The 23,121-nt window shown below is 40.0% G+C and overlaps 1 protein-coding gene across 5 annotated transcripts in view; it reads left to right on the top strand.

Annotated features, from left to right (window-relative positions):
* Positions 1-23,121, top strand: part of NFATC2 (nuclear factor of activated T cells 2) — a 168,811-nt gene that overhangs the window by 5,770 nt on the left and 139,920 nt on the right. For 2 of the 5 annotated variants that reach the window (XM_025163772.2, XM_088153536.1), the window contains exon 1: positions 9,845-10,319. The exons of the other annotated variants lie outside the window; for them this stretch is intronic. In XM_025163772.2, coding sequence (XP_025019540.1) covers positions 10,187-10,319 — 133 coding nt within the window. In that variant the 5' untranslated portion in view covers positions 9,845-10,186. Of the gene's footprint in view, positions 1-9,844; positions 10,320-23,121 lie in introns of those variants that run through there. 5 annotated transcript variants of the gene reach the window in all.

Below are 23,121 nucleotides of genomic sequence, written 5' to 3'. Positions count from 1 at the left end.
AGGTCACAGGTTATGAGGAGCATTGGAGGCATTCTCTCCTGCTTCACTCCATCTGTCAGGGTCATAGGTAGGAGAGGGTAGCTAATCTTGAACAGCTCAATCCTCAATTAGAGATGCAAAGGTTATGGTTAGGGAGTCCATACTGGCAGGAAGTGGCTTGTAGCACCCAGAAATAGCCTGTGATATAGGTAAAATGTAGGGATAGGCCAGTGTTTCCCAGCCTCAATAACTGACTGGGGAATTAGGGAATTGTCCACATGTCTTGGGAAGATTGGGAAACACTGTGTAGACAAAATGGCACCTCTGCCTGATTTACTGGTGACCAAACTAGCAATGGGGCTGGGAGAAACTAGCTCTCCTCTGTGCAGCACAGGACTACAGCTCTATCAAAGAGTTCTAGTTTTTAAACAAGTCTAGCACTCCTTCAAAAGAGTACTCAACCAGTGTTTATAAGGAGCCCATTTTAAGACCTGTCAAGGGCACTGCATGCTGGGAAGCAGGCGACATTTCATATGTTTGAGATAATGAACTTTAGAAACAAAGGATTAAAAAAAAAATCACATAATAGTCTGTTGGAATGGGCAGCCAGAATCAATTTAATAAATAAGAATATAGTAATGTTTATGCATTTATTTTATATTGTGTGTCACTCACTTCATAAGACTGGCTCAGAGTAGTTCATGGTGCATCCTATAACCAAAAAAAAAAAAAAATTATAACAAAATCCTGCAAGAATACCATGCAGGAGAAAAAGTAGGCTAAAAGAGATTTGTCCAGCTAAAACAAATTTAAAATCTAGTTGCTTGGCATTTGAAATGTTATCAAGTTAGGTGCTTGGCATGCCTCTCATGGGAAGGTATTTTACAAGAGATATGTCACTACAGGGGGGAAAACCCTTTCATAATCACCTGCTGTAGCTTATTTAATGAAGACCTATAGAGAAGACTCTCTAAAAAAGATCTTGAACCTGGATATTGATTGGAAGCCAATGAAAATGGCAAATTACTGGTATGATATATTGCCCAACTCAATAGTATCTAAGCAGTATTATAGACTAATAGAAGCTTCCATACATTTCAAGAGAGGTTCCCATGGTGGTAATTCAAATGGGAGGTTTAGAAACAGAAGCAGGGCTTTTTCTGTTCTAATGGGAGAGTAGCTGACCTCTCGGCTTAAGCTTTCAAAAGGTGCTTTTATCCTTGAAAGGATGAAAATAGATTGTTGAACACCGACAAGGAGAAACTTGTCCCTTTAGAGACATCTCCACAGGAGTTTTAGTCACAATGAATACATTTAGGGACATCCCAAGGGGACACTCTGCCTAAGCAGAAAGATGGAATGACTGATTCTCATGCAGACTCCATTCTGGACAAGCCTTGTCCACTGCTCATCTTCACAGCAGCTGACTGGCCTGTGTGCATCACTGGGTAAGGGGACGGATGGGGTTCCTTCTTGAGGTGACTGACAGCTACATACATTGATGCAGTTGGATAGGGGTGGAAACCACTCTGGAGAGGTGGGGGTTGAAAATACATTGAGGTTTACATCTAGTTCACCACATGGCTTGGTTCAGTATCCAAAACTATTATTAATAATAGGCTGGGCCTGAGAGCCTGATTACTCTTGGATGGGGGACTACCAGGAATTCCCAGGGTGGTTAGATGGGAAGTTGGAAAACACTGTGGAAGCAGGCAGTGGGAAGCCACTTCTGTATTGGTGCCAACAAAAACTATGGAGAAGTGTCAAAATATCAGCAGGAGTTATGCTTGCTTCAAAAGAGACTTTATCTTAATTTAGAGGGGTTGATAATTATAGGAATATCAATCATGGGACCTTGACACTTAAATATTAAGAAGTTATTATTACAGTTGTGAAGACCTGGCTCTTTACCCAGGCCTTTGGGAAGGGAGAGTGAGACCCCTTGCTACATCCCTCTTGCCATCTTTTATCTTTTATTGATTTTATTGTAATTTCTTTGATTGTCGTGAGCCACCCAGGGTTGTGGAGAGTTGGGTGCCATACAAGTTTAATAAATTATTATTATTAGTTATTTACATATATAATTCATACATTTGAATGTCATAAATATGTATATATTATGTTAAACTTAACTAAAACAAATTCCGATAATCCAGGGACAAGGTTTGTGACATTCCTTTTTTCATGACCCGCTCATATTCAGTGTGCAGCAATTTTATTTTTTTCAGGCAAAATATATAACTAACCTTAACTATTATTTTCTAGAAATCATACTATAAAACAGTCAGTCTACACTGCCATGGCCATTATAAGGTGCCCTAATTAGCTGCCTTGATTTTGTACGGTATGTTTGGAGGATGGTTGGTTAGTTCACAAGAAGCAATAAAATTAATCTGGTCAGACTAGCGAAGGGTTCTTAAACTGTAGGCTGGGACCTCCATGGGTCATAAGCTGCTTGCAGGGGACGTTTGCACATTTTAAAATCCTCAGTGGGCAGTTGTGGTTCCCAAATTTTTATACACACACACACACACGCACACACAGAGTGATATATAGGTTACATGTTTATTATTAACAGTGGTATATTTACTTCTTGGCCAATCCTAACCCCAGTGAAATTGTTAAATTTGTTCATATGTGAGGGTCGTACAAATTCATTTCTCAATTTAGTAGGTCACTGTACTGCAAAGTTCGAGAACCAGTGGGCTGTTGATGCCCTAGAAGTTGTTCCAGAATAGCAAAATATATGAAAATATTCCATGAAATCTAGTAAACGGATGAGAATTTACTCCTGTTGTTTGAAATCTGGGCATTCGAGATCAGAGTACAGGACAGGCACAGTCAAGACAAGAATCATGTACAAACCATTTCAGAAAGCAGATAAAACATCAGAAGGAGTCTGGTTATGGCTATTCTGAAGTTGTATCTGTTCTCGATAATATCATTTAAACTCTGTGATTCCGAGATGAAGCTATACCCTATGAAACTGAATAACAGACTGAGTTTCCTTGATTGTGGCAGGGATAAAAAAAGAAATAAGTGGAAGTAACCTTTGAGAGAAGTAATAAATTCATGTTTATGGTCTGTGTTGTTATAATTTAGCAAATTAATTTGTAATTCTGCTAGCACCTAAAAACTAAATAGATAGAAATGCTTTTCTCTCATTAATGAACAAATTTTACACAGTGAGATTTTATGCAAAATAGGATCAGTTAGTGACTAAGGAGTTATGCTATTTTACATATGTATCTATATGCATATATAGCATTTTTCTTTAAAATGGATTATCCTTGTTAATATATTGCAGGGAAAAAAGCCATGAATATTTCTGATAAGGCAGACTTTGGACCATAGAACCTAATGCAAGTCTAAACATGTTTAGAGCTGAATCCAATTATTAATTGCTAAATTAAATGAAGACCCGTTGATTTTAATGGAAATTAAGTCATGACTAACTTTTCCACTAATTCAGTACTTTCTAAATTAACCTAAATTTATAACAGATTCAACCTGTAGTTTTTAATATGCTATAATACTTGGTTGTTGTTTTTCTGTTCCAAAACAGCTAAACAGGTATATGCTAAAAAAAAAAAAATGCATAGGAATAAAAATTACAAAATATGTAAATTACAAACATTCTTGCATGCTCAAGAGAATCTTATCCTCGGACATATCAAACAGCAAATTCTTAAGTTTTAGCAAAAATTCCTATTCCGGAGATATTGGGTGTGGACTTCTCTTAAGTTGAACAAATTCTCAACTAAAATAATTTCATCATTCACCTCTGTGGAGAAAAGGCCTGGGATAATAATATCTTAGGAAGCCTTTTCCAATATTTGGCTTCCTATATGCTTTTTATTATGATATGTACATTCCATTGGTTTTCAAGGCTGCCTTCAGCAGTTTTAATGGGAACATGGAGATTATGAGCAATTTTTCCATTGGCCTTCCTTACCAAAACCACATTATGCTTCAAACTGGGAGCAATATCTCTGACTCAGACTGACCCCAAAATTGAATGTCTTTTTTAAGGGAACTGTACTCATATTTCATTTTTAATTTTTATAAAATACTCATTTTTAGTTGGAAAATATGATATATAGTTATGCTCGTTTGTAACATCAACAATACTAATATTGTTAATTAATCTTCCTTCTCTCCCTGACCCCTTACTATAGCCTTCTGTAACTTGATGGCTTCCAGATTTCCCAGAATTCCCTGACAATTCCCAGAATTTCCAGCTACCACTTCTGGAGGACACTGAGTAGGGAAAGATTATCTAATTATTTGGTTCTAGAGCCAGTTCTCTGAACCTTACAGTCCCTTAAATACAAGATTCTTCATACATTTTCTCATTGGCATGGATTCAACTTAAAAATGCATCAGTATTAGCAATGTGCCTCACAGGAAGTTGTTTGGGTAAAGGGGGACCTTTTCTCAGGCCTTCACGAGAAATGCCCAAAGGGGCTCATTTGTGTGAGCAAATTGACCCTGTTTTCCTAGATACCAGAGTCCATGTTAGCTACATGTTCATACTCTGTGTGATCAGCTCAAGTGTGAAGGGACATCCACATGTAGCAATATATAAGCAGACTTCTTTCCAAGGTGATGTGAACCTGACTGCGTCTCATTAGAGGGGGGGCCTGCATCCACCCATCTATTCATGCATAAGCCTCTTCAGACTCCCTCCAACTGTTTCTCAGCTGGGGAGGCTGACTGATGCATCTGTCAGCTATCAGGGAGTGTGGGTTAGAGAAAGTCAGTTTACAAATGAATAGAAGTAAGCTTGGTTCTAACTCTTAGTAAGGGTTCATATCTAGCTTATGGATCCAGCAATACAGCTAGGTGATTTTCAGTCGTGGATGAAATGTTGGCTTCAGTTGTGTAGCAAAACTGGGCTGCAAATGTCCAGGAGACCTCTAGGTGGCAGAAAGCCTTGAGAGCTTTCTGTATCTTTTTCCTGCCTCTAGTGGCCTTCAAGTCTTTTGCAGCTGAGATAGGTATGCCTATAGCATGCAATTAATCAGCAGTAGCTTTGTCCATGGACCCTGGCATTTCCATTCTGGCCCAGCTGCTGATACCCAACTCTTTGATGCTCTCCCTATCAACTTTTGCTCTCTTTAAGTGGTCATTTCCCCCTTCCCATAAGTTGTAGCATCCTGGATTTTGGCTCTGAAAGGACCAGCCCTAGACATAGCAAGGAACAGCTTGTGTATTTCATGTCTTTTCAGTGAGCATAATTGCCTAATTCTCTCCTGGAATAGGAGGTGGTATTAACCACTTAAGGGCTATCTCTTGAAACATCAAGATTGCCTGGTTTGTATAAATGCCACCACTCTCTACTCAGGGAGCACAGAGACACCTGAAGAAATAACATCTGATTCAATGATAAAGGGATGGAAAAATATTAATGATAGACATATTAACAATTCATATCTATCCATGCTGCACAGCACACCTACAAGCCCACAACTATGGGATGTAGGTTAAGCTGAGAAAGAGAGAGAAAAGGAGAGGTTGGCTCAAGATTCTCCATCAGGTTTCTAGCCTGGATGGGAATTTGAACTAGAGTCTCTGGTCTTGGCCTGCTGTTCTGATCTTTACCATTTCATCATACTGGTTCTCAAGGAGATTCTTCTAAGGCTTTGGAGTGAGCACTGTTATTTTAATCTGTAATTGCAGATACTAAAATTGCTGCCCATTGGTGCAGTATACATCAACTAGAATGATCTCTTAGACTTAAAAACACTCTTCTGCTCAGTGCTTTGCCCCTGCTTCAGTAACATAACTCTGCATTACCGTACTATTTGTGGGGCTGCCTTTGGTATACACTGACAAGGCATGAAATAAATGGTATTCAAAATGGTTGGTATTTAAAGTTGTATATCTGACTTCCTTCGCCTGTAAGGAAGCAAATGCTTTAAAAACATGCGAATAACTATCTCTACATCAACTGATCTTTGATTTTTTTTTGAAGGAATCTTCAGAGCATACTTTGATTCATTCTCAGTTATATTTCTTAAGTAACATGTGGAATTGTAGCAGCTAAGCTTGACTTCTAGCCCAGAGATGGCTTCTCCCATGCCAGCAAATGTGAATGTGGTTTCATTGAAGGTACAGATGCATTCACATTTGTACCAACATGAAAATCCACATAGGTCATCCTCATAAAGGCATGGAAAGTTGAGAATGAATGGTGAAAGTAGCCAGCAAACAAATATAACTTAAAGCTATGTTCATCGTCACAGTAACAATCATCAAAAGTTGTTGAGGAAGAAAGGAAGGAGCTTGAGACCAAAGTAAAAAAAGTGGGTATCTCAACAACATGGAGATGGTAGCCTTCCATATTCTACATATTAGTAATGGGTAAAATAACAAATGAGATGTCAGGAAGAGACAGGCCATGGTAAAAAATAGTCTTGTGTGGCACCTTAAAGCCTTACTAAATTTCCTGTAGAATAATACGCAGTTAATAAAGTAGGTAGTCCACTTCAATACATGGGTAGAGTATTTTTGCAGTTGGGTGGGAGAAGATAGTAAAAGGAGATTAGAGAGAGGTCAAAGGTAGGAAGTATAGGCAGGAATACTGACCTATAGATAATGGCCATTCACAAAACAGATGTTGGTGTGACAAAGACATGCTTGTATTAATGAGTTAATTAACGTATGTATTGTGATGATGTGATGGATTTCTGTTTCATATCTGGCGCGTTCTAATAATTTTCAGAGGATTAACTGTATTAATTTGTTGCAGTCAAAATAAAAAATAGAGGAGGAGAAGGAAAAGTAAACAGAAGAAAGGATAGCTGAAGATGGGAGGTTAAAAGTCTGTCTGGTTTGCTGTTCAAGCACTTCTCGGCTGGATGACATCCAGATCCCTTCCGTAATGCTTGTTTTGGCAGCCCTGTAGATGTGCATCTAGCTGTTCTCAAGTGTAGACATGTTAAGTCTGGGCTGTTAAAGTGTATGTGTGTGTTTGTAAAACAGTAAGCTCAGAAGTGTATCACTAGTGTTTTACGTAAGTACTAGAAAGCACCATAAATGTTGGCTTGACCTGCTGTACTTTGTTCCGTTTCATTTTTATGATACTGATGTATGAGAAGTCATCTGCAAATCTGATTCAAATTATAGGGCTGAGTTATTGCTCACTGAGCTTTGGGACCAAAGAATGCTCTGAGAAGACAGAAAAGTCTATCAATATAAATGACTTAGGTTTTTAATGCCTTTTTAAATAGTTACTTTTAAAATTATACTGATAGATGGCCTTGAGATGGGCCACTGTGTCCAAAATATTTTACAATTAGTTCAGATTTGGCTTTCTGCAACCAGTTGGGACTGCAATTCTTTAGTAGCATGCTACAGTCTCAACAAATTTGGAAGTTGCCAGATTGGGAAAGGAACATAGAGCACATCTTTTTGTATGCAAGCTCTGGATTAGCAGCAATCCGACTTTAGCCTTTGCAAATGTTGTTGATTATCTGAGGACTCTTTAGAAGTGAAATTAAAAGATGTAACTTACATTTCACATGAAGACTTGGAAAAAATGCAAATATCAGATGGGATGGGATGGAGATAAAGGTAGGATATTAATTGTATACTAACAATATGTGATTTACTGTAGGAATGCTGGCATGAATTGAATATAGACTTCTCTTAATGCAAATGCTAATTTCATACTTCACTCTGAATTGCTTCAGTGGAAGAAAAGGAAAAATCCCCCCATAGCTGTGTTTATCCTAATTATTATCACCTCTCCAACATCTACTGTTTTGAAATGTCCTATACTTTTTCCCTACTTGCTAATTCTTCAGACATCCTCCATTATTCCTTGATGTGCTGCCATCACTGCAAAAGTTAGTCATGCAACTGAGTGCATTGGTCTGCTAAAATGTATATTATATATATATATATATGCGAAAGCCTGCAGCTTGCATTTGTCTTCCATCTCAGGAAGAAAATGAACTTTGTTCATTTTCATTTATTCATTTGGTAATGCAAATATAACTCTATGAGTTGTCCAATACAGAGGCTGGATTAAAAGTAACCTCCTCTTAAAACTTCGGTTTTTCAGTCTGCACATTGTAGATATCCTCTGTTTTAAATATGCTGCTTTTCTTCCTATGATCAATTGATTGGGAACTGCCTTTGACTGAATGGAATTGGGCTTGTGCATTGAAGACCTGTGAACTCCAACCTAAGTATTTTTCCTTCCATTTCACCCCTTTCATTATTTTCTAAATGCTGTTCTGAAAGCAATTCTCAAACCAAATTGGAGAAATAGGGATGGAGGAAACAGCGTACTTCAAAAATAGTGATTTTTGAGCAAATGAAGCCCCTCCCTCCCTTTACATGAATCTTTTTTTGTTTGTGTCTCTAGTTTTGTATTACTGGCTTGGTTGTGATAATTACAGAAACTAAAACGATACGTCCTAAAATCTTTTGCAAAGGATACCGTGATATGAGTTTTGGACCAGGCAACTTTTGTCATATTGCAAAAGATACCCCTAGAAACCTGTTCAGGATTTTGCAACGCACTGGCCAAACACCTGCACTGCCAGCCAGATTTTTCTCAGCAGTTTCTCCTTTCTGACATTCCTGTACCTATTTTCAGTTACATGCTGTCAGCTTCCAAGTTTGCATACAGAAATTGGTATAAAATTTAGTTTACCGTAGTGAAGAGCAGTAGTGGAATGATCTTATATGGATGTGATGCACTTGTTTTTCATGTGTTCATTACAATCAGTGCATCAATATATACACAACTGTTCTGGGGCAAAGGGCAGTATTACATTTTGGGTAGCATGCCTGGGGATAGATTTGCAAAAAATAAGTGGGATCAGGCCAAAAATTGAATGTGATTTAATTTTATCTAAATTTTATTCATTTCAAAATGTGTATTTTGTAAGTCTCCCCCCCCGCCCCCCCCCCGGGCAGCAGCTTACAGTACTTTAAACCACAAATGAATTTTTGAATAATTAAAATACACAAAATGCCTTAATCAAATATGTAATACAATAAACAGTACAAGAGGCGGTGATCACATTTATGCAACTCGTACATTTAAAATTAGCATATAGGTATCCTGAAAGGTCCGAGAGAAATCAAATCAAATACGGTCAGTACACTGACTCCCTTGCTTTTAACCAAGTTCCCCTTTTGGTATCATAATATTTGGAGCTAAATCCAAGGCCTCTGGAAACCTTCAGAGTCTCTCCATTTATACAGCCTCATATACCTCGCAAAATTCATCCTTAAGACCGTCTGTCTCTCCCTCCCATTGCCCCATTCAAGGGAATACACGTGTGTTTGTTTATTTGTATTGATATATGTATGCATGATTTGAGCGCCAGTTTCCTAGCCCGACTTCCATGCTTCTTTTGATAGTAGGAAGAAACGCATCCGGCGAAGTTTACTTTCCTCCCTCCGCTTTTCCCCGCGTGATGAATTTCTGCAGCGAAGTGAAAAGAGGCGTCGATCCCCGCCTTTCCCTCTCCGGAGGAAAACGAGGTTAGGTGATGGTTCAGCATGTCGGGCGCACGCAAATCCTCAGGTTAGCAACCCAGCACGGGCAGGCGTAACCCGTGGAGATACACGCCCGCATTCTCACGTTCTCGGGGGCGCGCGTGCGCTAAAAGTCCGCCCACCCGGGCCACCTTCCATCCCTCTTTCTGGTCCCCCGCAGCTTCCACCAGGTCTCTCTCCCGCCGGGTCAGTCTGCGGGGCGGCGGTGGGAGAGCACCGCTCCTCCCTTCCCCTCCCCTCCCCTCCCCTCCCGGAGGCAGCGCCGCCTCCCGCCCCAGGTGGCTGCCGCGAACAGGAAGTCGCCTTGCCCCGCCTCGAACGGGCTTCACGCGCCGGGAGCGAAGCTGCAGCCGCGCAGGGCCAGGGGCGAAGCAGCAGCAGAAGTTGCGAGCGCTGCCAGGTCGCGGGGCAGCTCCTCCGCGTGCAGGCGCCTCTTCCTGGCACGCGAGGTGGCGGAGGGCGATTCCAGGGTTCGGGGCAAACGACCTCCTAGGAGACCCCCTCCCCGAGAAGTTTAAAGGAAGCGCGCATTTCATTTTTCGAGTTGCATGATTTAGACGAGCGGGGGCTAGCATTAATTCTTCTTCTTGTGATACCTTGCGAAGGGGAGGGCAGAATTGCCTCTCCCGCATTATTCTGCCTCTTCCCAATTAGAACTGTAAAGAGGTCACCCTTAGACGTAGAGATGGCTTCCAGTCCAAATGATTCGGATCCGAACTCCCAGCAAGGGGACAATGATCCGAATCCAAATATCAGCCCTCAAGAAGAGCTGGACTTCTCGATTTTATTTGATTATGACTATTCGCATCCAATAGCAGGTTTGTGACTTCTGATTACTCCTATTACTACTAGTATGAATGTATTACTGTCATCACCTTCATCTTTAGAGATGCTTTTCAGTAGAACCTATGGGGTATTTGGAACGGATGTTTTTTTGAAGGATGCTTGTTCCCAAGGATCAAGGAATAGTGCAAAATGTAGTTGGTGTCACTTCGGGTGGCCGGGATCAGATCATGTTTCTTTAGCACTTGGGTTGGAAACTCTATCTGAGCAAGAGGTGGACTGGACTGGCCTGTACAGGAAAAAGTGGTTTTCTGCAATTAACCCTAAAGAGGGCAGCAGGGAAACATTACAATGTTTGCTGAGGTTAATTGGGATCATCTGCAGTTATGAAAGTTTACCTTTCTTCCATCAGACTTAAGGTGGGTTTGAAAGTCTGCGAATATCTTTCTGCTTATCTCTAGAGGGATGTATAATAAGAAGCTCTCCCCTTTTTTTTTACTTCATAGGATGGTCATATCTAACAGGGAATGGCAGAAAGTGAATTGCAAAGAAAATAAAAATTATAGTACCAATAGCATCATATTTTAGCACATCAAAAGACTATTCTTGAACATGTCTGGGTCCTGTAGATAACAACTTTTACTTTTCATGACTTTCTGTTTTATCTGACAGCATTATAACTTCATTGCACTCATAATTGTTGGTTCATAATGCAAAGCACAGATCCACAGGGTAGGGCCAGAAAGGACTCTGAAATTAATATTGGACAATGGTTTTGGTCTTCAGTCAAGCTTGCTAGAATCAGTAGGTTGAGTAACAGAAGGCAAACAGGTCTTGAAAGCCTTGACTAAAAGCCAAAGAATAAAACAGTTGTAATTTCATACAGTATTTGTAAGGTGCCATAGAATGTCTTACTGTTTCTACTAGCCTCAGGGCTAGGACTGCATTGCTCATGTTCTCATGTGATAAAATATAACCATTTTTTTTGATGTCCTGTGTGAATATCACACCTTATTCATGCATCACACACTCTTGTCACATGTTGGGAATATCTAAAAATCAAGGTTCTGCGATGTATCCTTATTTCATAGTACATGGATATTTGGCAAATATGATCTGTGAAAAATCCTGGGGGCACATTTAATGTGTTTCAGAAATTGCAGACAGTGTGGAAAACAACATCACACTTCCTGATGTGAGTTTGTCTCTAATTAGTCATTAAAATGGGCAGTATAATTTCATAGAGATCTTCTGAGTATGGTCAGTTTTCTTTTGGCAGGGTTTTCTGTACCATATTAACATAACAAATTCTCCAGCAATTTGTTTTGAATTCTCTACTGCAGTTCAGCACTAACCACATCTACCAAGAAATGAAGCAAGAGTTGGGAGAAAAAGCCTTGCTGGGACGCAGTAATCTTTGACTTGGGGGGGGGGGTTAGTTCTTAAGTCCTCCTTGACTCACAGCGTGATACTGATGCTAATACTGAATATCTTAGGTCAGTCTGTGAATCAGGAGTTGATCCTGCCTGCCTGTTATACCCAACAGTGGAGCTATCAAAGGGCTCTTTTTTTCATGACCCGGAGATAGAAGAGGCAGATTCATAAAGAAGGAGTGAGCAAAGGTATAATTGCAAATGTAAAGGCACACAGGATATTCCTTGCTCCTTTCAGTAAGCTGAAGGGCTGCTTTGACCTAGAAAGAGAGAGCAATTGACTTGGATCCCAAGAGTTTTGAATTGCAAGCCATGATACCATTTGAAAAAGAACAACTGTTTGTAATTCAGATATAATCAAATACAGACATGCGGAAACCTGCAAAGCATTCCTCACTGCATGCTTCTCAGCCATTTATAAATACAAATTAAAGCTTTTTCTTTTAAAATTATGACTTTTAATGTTTGTGGCATTTTTATGATCGCATAATGTTAAACAATTTTCATTTTCTTATTTACCAACATACTGCTTGCTTTGCCCTTTTGGGATGGAATATGATCAATAACTATATGTAATCTCCCCCACCCCCCTGGCCCAGTTTTCTTTAATCTGGTTGCATTAGAACAGCAACTGTCAACATTCTCAACAAACATGGCCAAATATCCAAAATGTGCCAGGTTGGGCCTGTTATACTTTTGGAATGATGTTACTGCTGGGGGCTGACTTTGTAAATGAAACTGGCATTATATGGCAGTCTTCGTCTAGATGGGATCTATCCAGAGAAGGCTTAGATATGCAACTTCAGTGAATGCAGTCAAACATTCTTGTGAATGACCATATCATTTATAGGATGAACAAAGTTTTACTGATTTCTTCTGAATGTGGACAAGAGGGTATATAACCAAGAGTGGTTGATTGTACCAGAGGGTGCACCTACTAAAGTTGCTTTCATGTTACACCTTTTGAACAAATAAAAACTGTGGACATAACTTAGAATGTGCTAAAGTGGTATAATCTTACAAGGCCAAAACCGTGACTGAGAATATCTTTTCCTGTGAAATAAAAGCAACACTAGTTAATTTACATTTCCAGTGGTAGGCCTAGAGAAATGAACACTGTCAATATTTTTACAGGTTTAGCGCAGAGATTCAGTTAAACAATAAACTCAGACTAGGGTTTACTGAACTCTGAGAAATCTGGGGGTTATCTTTGATTCCTGGGTATATAGAGGAAAAATGTCAGTAATTTTCTTATTCAACCTGCTTGTATTTTAGTGATTTCCTTAAACCAAAAGCAAAAGTAAGACTGCAAACTTAAATACCCTTTCTAGGAAGTAAGCTGCACTGAATTCAGTGACACTAATTAAAATGCATGCATTGGATTGTGATGGAAATCTCTTTTACCTATGTTTATGGAGGTATCCGATTCTTTATATAATATAGAGAGAACTCGGTGATGTGGTTCACGCAATCATGCTAAGCTATAATAATTTTCAATTAAGTTGGGGTTATCAGATCTGAGCTGCCAACCTCCTGACAACCATAAAATAGCAGAAAAGAGTTACAGTGTCAGCCTCATTAGGTAGACCTGACCAGGAAATCAACTCCCCAGGAAGGCTAATACTCCTTTATTTGAGATTGGCTATAATAACAGAATCTTGCAAGTCTGACTGTGCTGTGTCTCTTCCTCCTCCTTATAATTCAGTGAATTGGGGAGGCATCTGCCTGAGCTACTTCTGAACGTTATCTCTTGTTCTGGACTTAAAAAATGTTTCAGCCCCTTTTGCCTCAGTAATGGTACCTGCATATCTCTGTCAAGGTCACCTTTCTTATTCTATACAGAGCAGGAGTTCTTAACCTTTTTGTGCTATTGATCCCTTTGAGCGTAGTGACCCCTTCTCAATGACGTTTTAATTAGAGGTTAGTGAAAATGAAGTTGTAATTTTTTCTCATCCAAGTTCACACATCCCTTGAAATCTATCATAGATCCCAGGTTAAAAACCCCTGGGTTAGAGATTTCAGTATCTTTCTGCTGTCATATAGTGGTCATCTGGATTTTTGCAACCTGGATTTGGTCGCCCTACCTTAATGTGGTATGCAAACCTGCTCGACACAGAAGAGCATTATGTGAGAATCAAAATGCTGTTTTCTCCAGCATCTCATAGTTAAAAGAAGTCTTGCAGAGTGTTTCATTGGAAAAAAATGGCTTCAGATTCATGGCCGGTTATGATGCTTCCTTGGTAGTTTGGATTAATCACTATCTCAAGCTGACTGACCTTCAAGGAGAGTAAAAGCAGGGAAAAAGTTTAAGCATATAGTACAGTGTAGTGATTAAGATGGTTACAGTTGGCTCAACGTTTTGAGTTTATACTGCATCGGGAAACCCGTTGGACGAATCTGGGGTAGACACATTCTATGCTTAACCTTCCTCATAAGATTGTTGTTATAGGGATAAACTTTGGGCTTTTTGTAAGCTACTGTGAGCTCTTAGAAAAAAGGTGAGATGTAAATGCAGTAATAATGCAGTATGTTGCCACAAGGCCTTAATATGTGGAAATGTAATAAACCATAATGATCTGGATCAGCCTTGAAATGTAAACTTGGCAAAATGAATGCAATAGGTGAATGGAAGACAGTAAAAGAAATGTCCTTTGGACCTGTGCATTCTTGTTCCTAACTCCTACAAGCTTTAGACGTGCTTATAGAATCCAGTGCAACATTATTTGCTTTGTTTGCCACTGCAGAACAAAACTGAATGGGATTACTGATGTTGTCACGATACTTTTAATTTAATTCACAATATTGTCACAATACAGTAATTTAATTTAATGTTGGATAAAGAACCTGCTGGAACATTATATGTCTACTCAGAGCTGTGGTCTTAGAGTTGGCCATCGGCCCTCTGAAGCTATTTTTATTGGAGGTAAAAATATACATTCGTTAGAGAAGAACTGAATGGGAAAGATGCCGATCACCTGTAATGTAATGTATGAAACCTATCGTGTATGAATTGCACTAGTTCTAGTATGGGAATAAAATGGCTACTAAAGCAAGTCTGCTTAGAATAATATATTAAAAAAAACTAGTATTTTTAAGGATCAAGCTTACTTCAACAATCAAAGCATTGATGGAGAGCTGGTGTAACAGAAAGTTGTTTGCTCAAAACTCTCCACTTTCACAAACTGATTGGGTGGCCTACTTTCCATAGTATATATCTTAGATTGCAATCCTGACCATTGTTCTTTGGCTGCAAGCCCCCTTCCCCCAGTAGGACTTACCTTTGAGAAAACATGCAAAGTGTTTAGAAAAACTGCAATGCGGGGATATTGATTCATTCTGAAAGAATACTGTCCAAACGCTAGCCTGTTGTTCGTAGCATGTAGCATCGTGCAAATGTTTGGGCCCTGACCAGAAAATCTTGAGTTCAAATTCCTACTTAAGTCACACAGGTTGTAGAGTGTTTGGGGCAATCACTTTTCTTTATCTTAATCTAGATTGCAAGGTTGATATGTAGACAAAGTGGGAGAGGAATGTATCTTGGCTTTAACTTCTTGGAGGAAGGATGAAATTATCATTATAACTTTTCATCCAGTGTGAATGGTGAGTAGAGAATGCCACTGAACAAGCTTGGAAAGCATTTCATTTCCAGAGACTGTTTTCCTTATTCTGAGTGCCTGGATACCATGATTATTAATTTTTTGTATTTTCAAGATGGAAATTATTAGTGTAAGAGAGATTACAACAAAACATATAATCTGAAGGATATTCCTTGCTTTCAGAGGACACCATTATGAGTCTGTAAGTAATCCTTTGTACATCAATGATCTTTAATGTTCTAACATTAAGGCATGTTTACAAAGAGATGGATTTTTAAAACAAAAAGAAAAACCTTTAGTCCACGTGTCTAAGTGTGCCTGGCAGTTGTGGAAGATGACTGTTTTCTCAATTATTCCAATTATTCCAATTCTTCATTGGAACTGAAGTTAGTTTTGGATACTCACCAGAAATGTAATTTTAGCCATGGGTCAGGATCCCAAGCTCTCTCTTCTTGTATTGTCGAAGGCTTTCACGGCCGGCATACGATGGCTGGTGTGGGTCTTCCAGGCTGTGTGGCTGTGTTCTTGAAGTTTTGTTTCCTAACGTTTCACCAGCACCTGTGACCGGCATCTTCAGAGTGCAGGAGCACAGACAGGAGCAGTTCTCTCTGTGCCCACAGAGAGAACTGCTCCTGTCTGTGCTCCTGCACTCTCTCTTCTTCCCTGTAAATGTTCTCAAAATGCGCCCCAAAGAAATTCCAAAATCAAGAGGATGCAGTAAGATCTTTTGAGCCTTTAGAATTAGCTTTCATAGATACACGTATATTACATATATTAAAGCCTGCAACAATAAAACATTATGTGCACATGGGTAGGGCTCCTTGCTGCTCTAGCTTTGTCAACATTTTCTACTATTGGATGCCCTGGTTTTTCAGTGGAGTTTAGTACGTTCAAAAGCCCATCAGGAAATGCATGTTTGTTACATTTATTTATATATAGCCCAGTTTTTAAGACTCTGAACAACAACATAATATCATCACAAGAAATCCCCAGTCACTCCAAAATTGACATAACTCAAGCATCAGTAAACCATAAAAGTAAAACTGTTACCTAACCTTACTGTAAAGTACAAAAATCCAAACTTCATACCTTATAATTCAAAAGCCCATCTAAACAAAAGAGGCTTGACAGCTTTGGAGAAAGCCAAGAGAGATGGTGTCAGGATGACCTCGAGGGCAGATGATTTAACAGCATCAAGGCCACCACAGAGAAGAGCTGTCTCTGGCTCCACAGTACCTCTAGCATAATTAGGACTTTTAGCATCTCTTCCCTGAAGTTTGCACAGTATGGGCAGAATCCATTTGGAGGAGATAGTTTCTTGAATAATCAAAGCCTGCAGGGTTTTGAGAGCAGGACTTTGAACTGGAACAAGAAATCAGAAATCAGCAAATCTAGTGTTATATTACAGTAGCAGTTCTCTACCGTGTATTGTGCCAACTGCATTTTCCGGGTGGTCTTCAAGGCAGGCCCATGTAGAGTGCTTTGCAGCGGTTTAAACCTGTGGTGATGAAAGCATGAGCTATAATTATTATGGCTTCTCATTCCAGGAAGGTCTGCAACTGGTCACCAACTTAGCTGAGCAAAGGCTGCCCTGGCCATGACTTCTACCTGCTGTTCCATCAGGAGCTGTAAATCCAGGAGAATTCCTAAGTTGCACACCTGCTGCTTCATGGGGAATCCCATCCCCTTCAGAACTGTTACTGGATCTGGAACAAAACCAGGGTGTTCCTGTTCAAACAGCAACTCAGCCTTGCAGAGATTTAATTTGAGCTTGTTTTGACCTATTCAGTCCATCACAGCCTCCTGGCACTAGGTAGGACTTCCATCCCCAATTCAGCCTGGACTGGTGGTGTACAGCTGAGTATCACCAGTATGCTAATGAGATCTTACCTGACCTCTCCCAGTGGCTTCCTATAGATGTTGAATAGCATGGGGAAGAAGGCTGAGGTAGACATGGATAGTATGCTTGAGTATGGCAGGAACAGCTCTCAGATGGACCTGCTCATTTGAGCTTACTCTTAAGCCCATGAAACTGGCATATTTAACTGTACCCAAGGTAGCAAGAAAAACATGTGCCAGAGGAGGACTCTGCCTTCTTGGCTTGTTTCAGCTCCCCCATCCTCTGCTTCTTGACTCTTGCTAGGAAAGTTCTGAGATGGGGAATCTGGGATTCCAAGGAGAAGGTGTCAGAATGGAGAGGAAAGTGCTGTCTGATTCCTGCTGCTGTCAATCTGCATCCCAGATTTTTTTCTGAGAGTTCTTCCACTTCTCTGGAGGGTGTAGTGATCTTCATTGGAAAGAGGGAATAGAGAATCCCCCATGCATGAGCATAATTATTCTGTTAAATTTCTGAACTCTCCATCAACTTCAGTTGGCTGAGCAATTTGTGAACATCTATTAAAAATTCAGTGTAAAAGAGGAAAATGTAAAAACAATGAAAAAGGCAGCAATCTGCAGATAGAAGCAGCCGTAAAATAGTAACAACAACAGATGGAATTTCAGGGAGACAATGTTTAATCCATTAGGTTTAAGATAGCTCTGTAGAACAAGTTTTCTAAAAGGCCTTAACCTGGTATCAGAAAGGCTAGTATTGGTGCGTGTGGTGAGTGTGTCTGGGGAAGGAAGCACAACTACTAAAAAGCAATACATATTGTTCTGATCCCCAGTATTTGTGAGGCTGTCACAGTTGTCTGTATTAAACTGGCTCAGGTGATAAAGTCTCACTTAAGACAACCTCAAGCTGGAGTCAAAACCAAGGCAGTGTTTCTTTCCTAGCTAGCATCTGCATCCTTTCTGTGGAATGATCTCTTAGCATTTTCAGGATATTTCAGGAGTGTCACATATTGGAAGCAAGCAGTGGAAGGCTATAACTTTTACGTCCTGTTCATTAGTTCCTAGAGGCATCTGGATAGTGACTGCCTTGAATATATAATGCTGGAATAGATAAATCTTTGGCTTGATCCAGCAGGATAAACTCATATGTTCCTATTGTCTTTATATTAAAGAAATGTAACAGTCATCCAAGGAAGTTTAATTATTAGAGATTTAGGACAGGAAATTAGAGGTATTTTTTTCACGCAACATCTACTTGAACTGGGGAATTTGTTACCTCAAGGTATAGAGTTGGCTGCCAACTTGGAAAGGGAATTTGATAAATGTAAAGACTATGAGTGTCAGTGGCTATAAATATACCAGATTGGGAGGTAGATTTGAATATTGATTGCTGAGAGTATTGTTGTACCCACATCCATCTTGTGGGCTGATCGAGCATGGCTCTTTTTAATTACATTTCCACCCCCTAGTGTAGAATGTTTATCCTAGGAGCAAAAAGAACGGAATCAGTTTAAGTCACAAGAGAGGGTTACATTATTCCCAAGCCTAGTTCTCCTGATCCCATGTTTGGGCTCTACTACAGGGTAGGCTCACCTGATTTAATGTTCCTTCATACAAAATGAAAATAAAGTAGAAATAAACACGTATATTTATATATATACATATATATAAGCTAGAAGACATCTCCCCAAGATTTAGTTGTGTGTTTATGTGTCAAAAATGTTAATGAAGGAGGCATTAGTGTGATGTAGACTCTCTGCAGTCAAGATAGAGAAGCCCAGTTCAGAGGACCCACGTGGGGTCATTGTGATCACATTTCTTCTGGTATGTCTGCCTGTTGAGGGATTTTGTTCGCATGGAAAGAAGTGCTTCTCTACAATAGCTAATCTGTGCTAGATACCTCATCCAGCTGCTTCCTGTAAAAATCGCCATGGCTTGAGAAGTGAAAAGGTTAAGCTGGGAAGACAAGACAATTCAAATCTAATGATCTTCCCAAACTAACTTAGGCAAGTCATTAAGCCTTAACTTCACCTCTGTTAGGAAACATTATTCAGATTTCTTATCTTATTCAGAAATCTCATTTTACTCAAACACTTTTATTTATTTATTTAATCGATTTATATAGCCACCCATCTCACATACGTGACTCTAGGGGGCTTACAATAAAAATAGATAAAGTAGAGTACATACAGTATAAAAAATAAAAATACATAGCAGCTGAGCATCAAACAACCATTAACAGCCATTAATAAAGCCAGGGGATGGGCTCTGTCCCCTACCTGGGGCCCCAGGCTCAAGCATAAAACCAAGTTTTCAGGGCCTTGTGAAAGCCTGGCAGGGTTGGGTCCAATCAGGTCTCTGAGGGAATGGTATTCCAAAGGGTGGGCACCATGGCAGAAAAGGCTCTCCTCCTGGACCCTGCCAGCCAACACTCCTTAGCTGATGGCACTCGGAGCGTGCTTCTCCTGCCTGATTAGGTAGGATGGATACAAACAACTGGGAAGATGATTGTGATATTCTTCTTTTATTAATCTCAGGTAGTTGTTCCTGTTAGAGTTTATTTTCTCTGTTTCTTATGAGTAGTGAAATGTAGACATCTCGAAAAAAATAGCTGGTTTGCTGTATTTGCACAAAACGCTGAAATTAGTCCATTTTCTGGAGAATACACTGAATTATAGGCCCTATTGCTATAAGCAATATTTTCGTATCTCAAGGGGTAAAGGGATATTTTCTTTCATGAAATAATTTCTCAGCACAATGCAGGTCCAGGTACTGGACATTTTTGTTTGTGGAAAAGGAGAATTATGCCATTCCAGCACTTTTGGGCTTTATCAGAGTTGTAGCTTGGCTTCTGATCTTAACATCTAAAGATGGAACCATTTTTGGACTACTTTGGTGCTTTGTCTGATTTTATTTTCAGGTATGCAAAAGCAGAACTTTGAGTAATACTTTTCTGTAAGCCATGCCAAACTTCTTGCCTCAAAAATGTTACAGTTTTAAATATAGGGAGACAATGTGAATTATGCAGGAGTGTGGGGGTATGCTGAGGTGGGTTAAAACTGCCTGTGTATGCTCATAGTACCCGAGATTATGGTTTTTCTGTGTCAGTATATAATGCTTCTTAAGCTTTGGCAATTGGCTTTACACTAATAGAATCAGGATGAGCCTAGGCTAATAAGCACAATAGATTAAAATGAAGTCTGGATTGTTAGAGAATAGTGTAGTATTATGCGAAGAGAGGACTCTTTGGAAAAGACCCTGATGCTGGGAAAGATGGAAGGCAAAAGGAAAAGGGGACGGCAGAGGATGAGATGGTTAGATAGCATCACTGAAGCAACGAGCATGAAACTGAGCAAACTCAGGGAGGCAGTGAAGGACAGGAAGGCCTGGCGCAATATGGTTCATGGGGTCACGAAGAGTCGGACACGACTTAACGACTGAACAACAACAACATAGTATTAGCAGTGAGCTTGTTATAGAGGTTTGCATGCTCAATGGAGACTGTTTTTAATTAGTCCTATACACTACCTAGATTATGAATTATGAAAAAAAAAATGCTGAAGAGTGTCCAGCTGCACAGTAATTTGTTGCATACTAACTGGCACAATCTGCAATGCCATTGTAGTCAGGGTGGAATGAAAAAACCTGTCCCTCTGTGTTCAATAAAGTGTTGGCTGGTCTTCCTGTCTTTTCAGCAGAGGCATTCCAGCAAAACAACAGTAGTCTGCATTAAGCCATGTCCAGGTTGGCATGATTAGCAGCTGAGTTTATTAATTACAGGCTCCTAGTTTTGGTGGCAGTGGAGTCTGAAGGATTTAAATTGGACCAAATTGGATCACTTCATATTAAAAGCAGGAACTGCCGATTTTGTATTAGCCTCGTGCTTTGTCTATTCAATAGTGGGCTGGCAATATACCATCCCAGATGTTCCCATGACTACCGACTGTGATGTCACAAACACATGCATTGTGGCATCCCAGCTTAGACAGTGGCAAGGTTGTGGGGATGTATCTCCAAGAAAAACCTAAGAGCTGCAGGATGTGGTGACTCAGTGAGTATCACCTTCCTTCTAACTCTGAGATGAGCCCAGCAGAATGCAAGGAGTTTACTGTATTCTTATTGGCATCTGCAACCTGCACTCAGCATTTCAAAAAGATGCATTCGATCCTCATTTGTGTCCCCTGCAGGGAGCTACTATCAATCAAAATTGGCAGTGTTATATTTTGCATGCATGCAAAATTTGCCTGGAGTTATCAACATTCTCATATTCTCTTCTTTCTGCGATATACAGTATGAAAAAAGGGCGTGTTGGTTTCACTAGATTGTTCTCCTGCTCAGGGAAAAATGAGTGACTAACATACCAAAATAATCTCTTGTGAAGCATCAAGGTTGTGCAACCTGAGCCCCAGGATCATGACCCCTGAAAACTCAGGTCCAAGGGATCAAAAGTTGTTACCAGATTGTATTTTTTCAATGTGATAGAAATATCTGACTGAAAAATAATCATATAAACTGTATTTAGCTTTAATTACATTAAACTGTAAAGGGGACGTGGTGGCGCAGCGGCTTAATGACGCTGAAAGTTGCCGGCCAGAAATGGTCGACGCTTCAGCGGTTCGAGCCCAGCTCCGCGCAGCAGAGCGAGCTCCTGCTTCCTCCCCAGCTCCTGCCAACCCAGCAGCTCGAAAACTTACGTGAGTAGATAAATGGGGACTCTCACTCTGGTGGGAGGAAAAATGCTGGTGGCGCCTTGCAAAGGGAGTCCAGAGCAGTTGCCAGTAGCGTGGAAGCCGCGCTCGCCCAAAAAAGGCGTGAAGCAACGGAAAACCCGCCTCCTGCGCTCGCCAGCTGGGCTCTGCTCTAGGAAGGAGGCAATGGCAAACCACTTCCGAAACACCTTGCCTCGAAAACTGCAGGGACTCGTCCAGGCAGTCGCCGCAGAATCGGTCACAATTGAGTGCGGATAATAAAAAAACATTAAACTGTAAATACTATCACGTTTTATTTTTTGTCTGAGCTTATGCACAACTTTGGCTGTGCGACTCTGCAAAATGTTCATTACCCCTGGATGTAGATGAGGCTAATAGAATGTAACAAGTTTGAGCTAGTAGGTTACAATGAGAGAAAGTGCTATAATTTCACATTAAATTGAAAAAGAACAAATGAAACCAATCCATTAGTGTAGTAGTGTTTCTCAACCTTTGCAACTTTAAGATGTCTGGACTTCAACTCCCAGAATTGGCTAAATTGTAAAATGGATTGTTTGTGGCTATTTAAGAACCTTTTGTGTCTAAATTGCTAGGATCTTGAGCATTTTTTGGAACAAGCCAGAAAATCTCTTAAAACAGGACGAGCATGATTCTGTGTTGGGAGTTTTAAAATAGGATTCGTTTAAAATATGAACAAATTTGGGCTTTTCTGTTTGACTTCTCTCCAGAATTTGGCCTTGGCAGAAAGAACAGGTGGTGGGTGCGGGAAGGCATTCTTCTATGGAGGGACCTTGATCCAGGGGCAGGCAGGATTTAGAAATCCAACATATATCTGTTTGAAATGACTGGATTCAAACATTGCATTAAACCATGGTTTGTTTCAAACATGCTATATTGAATAAGCTACAGCGTCTGGGCTCATACATAATGAAAGTCATAAACTATCATTTGCAAATCATATTATGGTTTAGTATGATGCATGAAGCTCGCTTTTTTACCATGTGTTCATCTTTGTAGGGGCATCTAGCGAATGTATCTACCCAGACTTAGAACCCTGATGTTAAGGCATTAACTGTACTATCTACAAAGATGATCTGTATAAAATACAATAATGTCTTCCAACATCTGGCAGAAGGAGGAAGGACCACTGAATTTGCTTGCTTCATGTGAAGCAGTGATTTAACGTGTAACAATTAGAAAGCTACATGATATCAATATGATCTACCCAACCATAATTAAATAGGTTGTTCATAATCTACCCACTTT

This window comes from Python bivittatus, unplaced genomic scaffold (genome assembly GCF_059951505.1).
Source record: "Python bivittatus isolate LINGU-HERP-01145 unplaced genomic scaffold, Pbiv_v1 ctg000700_np1212, whole genome shotgun sequence".
NCBI classification, from domain to species: Eukaryota; Metazoa; Chordata; class Lepidosauria; order Squamata; family Pythonidae; genus Python; species Python bivittatus.
This window is presented reverse-complemented; position numbering and strand designations above follow the sequence as displayed.